Source organism: Temnothorax curvispinosus, unplaced genomic scaffold, assembly GCF_003070985.1.
Source record: "Temnothorax curvispinosus isolate PA1 unplaced genomic scaffold, ASM307098v1 QBEX01018325.1, whole genome shotgun sequence".
Taxonomy (NCBI): Eukaryota; Metazoa; Arthropoda; class Insecta; order Hymenoptera; family Formicidae; genus Temnothorax; species Temnothorax curvispinosus.
In genome coordinates, this window is record NW_020228105.1 from 1 (window position 1) to 7,493 (window position 7,493).

The 7,493-nt window shown below is 39.7% G+C and overlaps 2 protein-coding genes across 2 annotated transcripts; both read right to left on the minus strand.

Annotated features, from left to right (window-relative positions):
* Window positions 1-1,195: 1,195 nt before the first annotated feature.
* LOC112468328 (importin subunit beta-like) lies at window positions 1,196-4,207 on the minus strand. Its single transcript, XM_025037455.1, has 6 exons — window positions 3,957-4,207; window positions 3,309-3,367; window positions 3,038-3,220; window positions 2,043-2,342; window positions 1,751-1,930; window positions 1,196-1,661 (listed from the first exon to the last, which is right to left on the minus strand). Exons 1-6 carry the CDS (start codon window positions 4,147-4,149, stop codon window positions 1,281-1,283), a joined length of 1,296 nt encoding a protein of 431 aa, XP_024893223.1. The 5' UTR covers window positions 4,150-4,207; the 3' UTR covers window positions 1,196-1,280.
* A 2,609-nt stretch (window positions 4,208-6,816) lies between these two features.
* On the minus strand, window positions 6,817-7,487 carry LOC112468329 (importin subunit beta-1-like). Its single transcript, XM_025037456.1, has 2 exons — window positions 7,372-7,487; window positions 6,817-7,282 (listed from the first exon to the last, which is right to left on the minus strand). Exons 1-2 carry the CDS (start codon window positions 7,453-7,455, stop codon window positions 6,902-6,904), a joined length of 465 nt encoding a protein of 154 aa, XP_024893224.1. The 5' UTR covers window positions 7,456-7,487; the 3' UTR covers window positions 6,817-6,901.
* Window positions 7,488-7,493: the final 6 nt, after the last annotated feature.

The following is a 7,493-nucleotide window of genomic DNA, read 5'->3' on the forward strand; positions in this document are numbered from 1 at the left end:
GCAATAATTTTGTCCCTTGCTACTTAAAATGTAATCGAAAAGGAAGAATATGATTCGTTCGTATATTATTGTCTCAATCGCATATCTTTATTTAAAAAAAATACCACAGTAATATCAAATTCTAATTGTCACCGACATGTACGATAAAATACTTATTACTACAATTTTTATTTAAGCTTAATTTTTTAATATTTTGAGGTCTTTTCATTCCCTTATTTGAATATGTCTTATTTACTTGCATATAGAAAAACGTATCCTAAAAATAAAACTCTTGATCGATAGTATGTGTTTTAGAGTGATTTTTCCTGGGACATGACTATAGTACACACACACACACACACACATACACACACACACACACACACACACACATATCCGTAAGAAGAAAATTAAAATTGCATTATTGCGTTATCCGTCAAAGTTTCAAACAGCTCTCTCGATTAGCTCGACGATCAGAATTATCTTTAGCGATTGTTCACATTTGTTTGTTGCCGATGAAAACGTTCATAAATAAAACATTACGTAAAACAGCATCGGCATCTGCACGTCGATACTGTTCGTTCACGTATTTAAGTTCTAGAAACCGATACGACGTGTTAAGAGCTATGACCAGGTGTACTATACGCAATTTCGAAGAGGTAAGGATGGGTTAATGTGAAAAGCTATTCTTGAACGAAAAACTCTAGCATCGCGGAACTTTTATGGACGAGCGAGAAAAGGTAGAGAAAATGGGAAGGGAGGAACGCGAAGGAAGGAAGTGAAAAACTACTCGGTTCATCATTTTGGTAGATTTAATGAAACGATATACAGAATACATTTGCTTTCTTAATGCATCGCAACGCATTCTCGTGTGCCTTACCACTATATCACATATCAGTTTTTTTTTATTTGTAAAATATAATCGTCATAATTTCTTTGTTCTCGTATTTTGCCTTTGAACTGCCTCTTCGTCGTATATATCGAAAGTATACACATATAAATATATATATATATATATATATATATATATATATATATATATATATATAAAGGGAATAGCGTCTTTTCGAAATGTAGACAGAAACTTGAGAGAATTTGGTAATTGTAATTAAAAAAAATTGAAAATAAAAATTTACGATTTTTGAACATAAAAGTGGCTATAACTCGGAAACGGCTCATTTCCGGACCTATGTTTGTATGAACTTTTTTGCTTGTTTTTGGGTCTCGAATCACCTCCCGAAGTGGAGTAGGCGATTTTTCGGTCACCCTGTATTATACAAATATAAATACAGAATAACAAATCAAGAAAAGTATGAATCATTCTTCAGGTAACACCTCTGGTTATCGGCGTTATGACGCCTATTACATATACGAAAGGACGAAATAATTTCCAAAGCCTTTTTGTCCTCCTGGTCGATATTCCTAATAGGACGAATGTTCGAAAGACTCCCGTCATCTTCAAATTCTTCTTGACGCCGAGGAGTTATGTTTAATTTTTTCATCAATACCCGTATCAAGTATTGGAAATCATCCCCATCAGGAGGAAGGGGCTTAACATAGACTTTTCGCGATGGACGACCTCCTTCCGGTGATATGAAAACCGGCTCATACACATTCAACCAGAATTTTATCCCTTGAAGTGCTACTTCATCAATGTCGGATTTCATCGCTTCTATAGTAATCTGTAATAAAAATTCCACTAGTAATTTTTGACATGCGCTATATTTAATATTTTAGCAGGACAATTAAAGTAACAGTAAATGATACTTACAGGAAACAGTGCTGGAGACATATATGGTTCCATGTATAGAAAGAACTCGGCGCGAGACGCTACCGTGTCTCTTGATAGTGACATAATTTTCACAAGACACTGTAACGCAGCTACTCTGATTTCAGTATTTGTAGATTGAGTGTCTTTAAACACAACTTCCATAAAGAAGTTTCGTTCCGTCTATACATAGGGTTAAAACATATAATGTCACAACATTAGTTACTTGTTGCACAAATCATATCGCAATCGTACATGAAAGTGATATATTCGCGTCAATGTTACAAACACTAACCTCTATCTCAAAGTTTCCTTTAAATAATTCCATGGAATTATACAGGACTTTTAAAGCCGCTAGTCGAACGTGTTGTGACGTGCTATAAATATCGTAAATGATTTCTTGCCAGATATATCCGATAGTCTCTAGAGTAGCTTCCTTCATCATCTCGGTACTGGTCGCGTTGACAACATTATTGACTAACAATGGAATTAATTCGCTCCATTGCCCCACTGCCAACTCGGCAACAGCAACATAAGCGACGCATTGTGCTGCGGAACTTGGCCTATTGTTTTCCGTTCCCAACGCTCCTAAAATCTATAAAAATAAATGCATGAAGAACCCTATCATGTGTGAAAAAGAATAATTACCGAATATACTTAGCATGTCCTTAAATCCATTTCTCGACAATGATAAATTTTTATAACAATTATTATTAAGTATTTAAAATTTCCATTTTAAAATTTTACTTTTTGAGAGTTAAACTGTTATAAAAATCTATATTAAAAAATATTTTTAACAGATAAAGTAAGATACATAAAGATAAAATGTAGAATAAAAGTTAAGATAAAAATGAGTGAAGATAAAAGAGATAAAGTAAAAATATTTCTGCTTTGTATCCACTTCGAGTAATATACATTTGGAAAAGTAAAAACACAACAGTGGTGTAAGTCAAATTTTTTTAAATATTTTCTCGTATGCATAGATGTAATCTTTACAATATATAAATTGCATCTATGCACACGAGAAAATATTTCAAAAAATTTGACTTACACCACTGTGGTTCTTATTCTTCCATTTGTAACAAAGGAATGTCGTCTCTACGTAAAATCAGGTAAGGTCCGTTCTTTTTAGCTGAGTTTTTTGCACGGTTAATTTTTTCTCTTTTTCCCTCCAACATAAAAAAAAAGAGAAAAGATGCACCACGCAAGAAGTTCAGCTAAAAAGAACAGGCTTACAAATTGAAATGCTAATAATACAAGAAAATGCGATAAATATATAACCCTCCTTACATTTTTCTTGATATATTCCCTCGTTTCAACAGGAATGGTGAGCCAGCGTTGCTGGTACTGGAACTTCATGTCAGGATCCTTGGAGGTAAGTTGGTTTTTGAGCTGTAAACCCGCTGCCATGCGGGCGACGGGGCTCGCGCCGACTGTGACCAGCACGGCGCTGAGTCGTTGCACGAATTCATGCTAAAACAGACATACCACCGAATATTGCAATCGAATATCGCTCCTCACACTACTGTCGCAAAATCCCATGGTGGCAAAATTTACTCACGAGATTGGTTTCGGCCGCCTGCTGCAGGAAAGTCTGTGCTGCCACGAGCTCATTCTTGTCTGAAAATGCGACAGGGACATGTTACAATCGCGCGTCCACAATCAATATTAAAGAAATATCATTACCGCGCCGGGAATCGCGGAAAAACCGTAAGGTTAGACGAGCGCGAGACGCCTCGCGATGCGTGTCGCGCCAATGCGTGCGAATACGAGGCAACCGTCACACGGGACAATACTTTTCCGGCGGCGAACAAAGCGCCTAGCAACAGCACGACGGGGCGCGATATCGCGCGTAACAGCGTGCGCGAAATGACTCGCGGTCCCGTCCGCGAAACGACGACGGACGGACCCGCCGCCGGATGAGCCGAGGGCGGCGAACCGCCCGCGAGCCGAGCACGTTGCGACAAATTCGCCGAGAACGGCGACGCGCACGCGGTTCGCTCTCGCGTGCTCCGAGATCGCCATCACCGCGGCCGCCGCCGCCACGACCCGACCATCGGAGCAGCCGTCGCGACGAAACGTCGCGTTTCGCGTTTCGACAAAAGGACGCTCGGATGGAGGAAAGCCGCCGGTCCTTGTGACGTCGCCGCGACGGCGGCGGCGGCGGCGGCGGCGGCGGCGCGACTCCAACGAGAGACGACAGACTCACCCGACGAGACGGTCCTCTCGAGGACCTGGATCAGCTGCAACGTCGTCGGGTCCATCTGCATGGCTAACGGCGGATCGCTCACTCTCTCGTTTACGGCGTGATACGTCACAGTTCCCGCGACTCGACGCGAGGGGATGTTAAACGTCTGCTCCCTGATGCGAAAGTTCTCGTCACGACCGGCGGATATCCACATGTAGCCACCACCGACTCAACTGCCTTCGACGTTCCCCCCACCTTGCCGTCCACTTCCTGTGCCTGGCGCGGCGCGCGGCTGGCGGCAGTGGCGGCCCCCGATGCCCGATCCTCGTCCCGTCTCCCGTCTCCCTCGCTCCGCCGTGAACAACGGGCCGATTTATCGCTCTCTCTCTCCCTCGCTTTTTCTCTCTATGTGCTCCGCGTAGTTCGCGTTCTCTTCACACACAACGTGCGGCGCAGGGATACCCGGCAGCCTTTGATATTCTCGCGCCCGCTAAGGATGAATCGCGGGCACGCCGACGCACGAAAAATACAGCCAGCCGCCGACGAGCGAAGCGAAATCGACACGACGATCGTCCATGGACGCGAAACCACCGTCGCGTCCCTCCACCGCGATCGTATCGTGTTTTTCCGCGAGGCGAACTACTTTTTCATCGCGCGCGATGCGTACATCGCGCATGCGTTTGCCGCTGCGCGCGCGCCACCTGGCAGTTGGCATTGCTGCGAGCAATCGCATTGGTCGCGCGTCTATTACGCAAGATTGACTCCTGTTGGTGGGTCTTTTGACGTTGTGGAAGATTTCAAATAAATGCTTCGCGCGTGCACCGACTTTTCTTTATTGTAAGTACGTCGCTTGATTTACGGACGTTCGCTAGGATCTCTGTCTATAAACTTTTGCTTTGTATATACAAAAACGTTGCAACAATCCGCTCGTAAAAGGTTAAATAAGGAACACTTGGAAATAGATTCGACGTTGCAATGGTATATTTGATATATATCTGTTTCGAAACGTCCAGCAGGAGAAAAATTGTCAAGTCATTTATTTCTTACTTAATTGACACAGGTATTTATTATAAATCTCCCCTCCCATTTCTTTTCTTCTCCAATTCATAGTCTCTAAAAGTGATATTTTGTCTCTCGCTAAAATTTTGACATACTACAATACATTCAAATCAATTTTATAAAAAATTGCAAAAAATGTTACAAAAGTTGTATCTCACTGCAAAATTGAAATATTGTATGCATTTTTTATTGCAGGGTTACGGCAACATTAAAAAGTACACCTTTGAAAAGATTTTAACGTAACATCAACGACCTACGACCTACTTAATGTTGTTGTGTGCATGTTTCATTATTAGTGGGTATTTTTTAACGATAAACTGTTAAACAAAGTTGAACTGAGGTCTTACTCAACTAAAGTGCTCCAACGCCGAGTGACTGCGATGTATCTGTAAATTGAGCGAAAATTGATCGGCGCACCATTGCTTAATTTAATGCAGTTCCTTAGAAAGGTATGTGACTACAAGTTATGTATACTATCTTAATTATATCCATCATTTCCGCTACGAAACTCGAAACCGAAACTTTGCCCAACTGGCTCTGTGTCATTAAGAAGAAACATGCCAATCCCGTAGTGATAATTTTATAACACCGGTAATCATATATCACATGATTAAAAATATCAAGGGTGCAATAATTTTGTCCCTTGCTACTTAAAATGTAATCGAAAAGGAAGAATATGATTCGTTCGTATATTATTGTCTCAATCGCATATCTTTATTTAAAAAAAATACCACAGTAATATCAAATTCTAATTGTCACCGACATGTACGATAAAATACTTATTACTACAATTTTTATTTAAGCTTAATTTTTTAATATTTTGAGGTCTTTTCATTCCCTTATTTGAATATGTCTTATTTACTTGCATATAGAAAAACGTATCCTAAAAATAAAACTCTTGATCGATAGTATGTGTTTTAGAGTGATTTTTCCTGGGACATGACTATAGTACACACACACACACACACACATACACACACACACACACACACACACACATATCCGTAAGAAGAAAATTAAAATTGCATTATTGCGTTATCCGTCAAAGTTTCAAACAGCTCTCTCGATTAGCTCGACGATCAGAATTATCTTTAGCGATTGTTCACATTTGTTTGTTGCCGATGAAAACGTTCATAAATAAAACATTACGTAAAACAGCATCGGCATCTGCACGTCGATACTGTTCGTTCACGTATTTAAGTTCTAGAAACCGATACGACGTGTTAAGAGCTATGACCAGGTGTACTATACGCAATTTCGAAGAGGTAAGGATGGGTTAATGTGAAAAGCTATTCTTGAACGAAAAACTCTAGCATCGCGGAACTTTTATGGACGAGCGAGAAAAGGTAGAGAAAATGGGAAGGGAGGAACGCGAAGGAAGGAAGTGAAAAACTACTCGGTTCATCATTTTGGTAGATTTAATGAAACGATATACAGAATACATTTGCTTTCTTAATGCATCGCAACGCATTCTCGTGTGCCTTACCACTATATCACATATCAGTTTTTTTTTATTTGTAAAATATAATCGTCATAATTTCTTTGTTCTCGTATTTTGCCTTTGAACTGCCTCTTCGTCGTATATATCGAAAGTATACACATATAAATATATATATATATATATATATATATATATATATATATATATATATATAAAGGGAATAGCGTCTTTTCGAAATGTAGACAGAAACTTGAGAGAATTTGGTAATTGTAATTAAAAAAAATTGAAAATAAAAATTTACGATTTTTGAACATAAAAGTGGCTATAACTCGGAAACGGCTCATTTCCGGACCTATGTTTGTATGAACTTTTTTGCTTGTTTTTGGGTCTCGAATCACCTCCCGAAGTGGAGTAGGCGATTTTTCGGTCACCCTGTATTATACAAATATAAATACAGAATAACAAATCAAGAAAAGTATGAATCATTCTTCAGGTAACACCTCTGGTTATCGGCGTTATGACGCCTATTACATATACGAAAGGACGAAATAATTTCCAAAGCCTTTTTGTCCTCCTGGTCGATATTCCTAATAGGACGAATGTTCGAAAGACTCCCGTCATCTTCAAATTCTTCTTGACGCCGAGGAGTTATGTTTAATTTTTTCATCAATACCCGTATCAAGTATTGGAAATCATCCCCATCAGGAGGAAGGGGCTTAACATAGACTTTTCGCGATGGACGACCTCCTTCCGGTGATATGAAAACCGGCTCATACACATTCAACCAGAATTTTATCCCTTGAAGTGCTACTTCATCAATGTCGGATTTCATCGCTTCTATAGTAATCTGTAATAAAAATTCCACTAGTAATTTTTGACATGCGCTATATTTAATATTTTAGCAGGACAATTAAAGTAACAGTAAATGATACTTACAGGAAACAGTGCTGGAGACATATATGGTTCCATGTATAGAAAGAACTCGGCGCGAGACGCTACCGTGTCTCTTGATAGTGACATAATTTTCACAAGACACTGTAACGCAGCTACTCTGATTT

Excerpts from the sequence above, each read along its gene's own strand:
- LOC112468329 (XM_025037456.1), bottom strand. The coding sequence starts at position 7,455 with ATGTCACTATCAAGAGACACGGTAGCGTCTCGCGCCGAGTTCTTTCTA. Across the intron at positions 7,283-7,371 it reads TGTCTCCAGCACTGTTTCCT|ATTACTATAGAAGCGATGAA; the intron begins GTAAGTATCATT and ends TTTTTATTACAG.
- LOC112468328 (XM_025037455.1), bottom strand. The coding sequence starts at position 4,149 with ATGTGGATATCCGCCGGTCGTGACGAGAACTTTCGCATCAGGGAGCAG. Across the intron at positions 3,221-3,308 it reads AGGCGGCCGAAACCAATCTC|CATGAATTCGTGCAACGACT; the intron begins GTGAGTAAATTT and ends TGTCTGTTTTAG. Across the intron at positions 2,343-3,037 it reads GGGAATATATCAAGAAAAAT|ATTTTAGGAGCGTTGGGAAC; the intron begins GTAAGGAGGGTT and ends TTATTTTTATAG.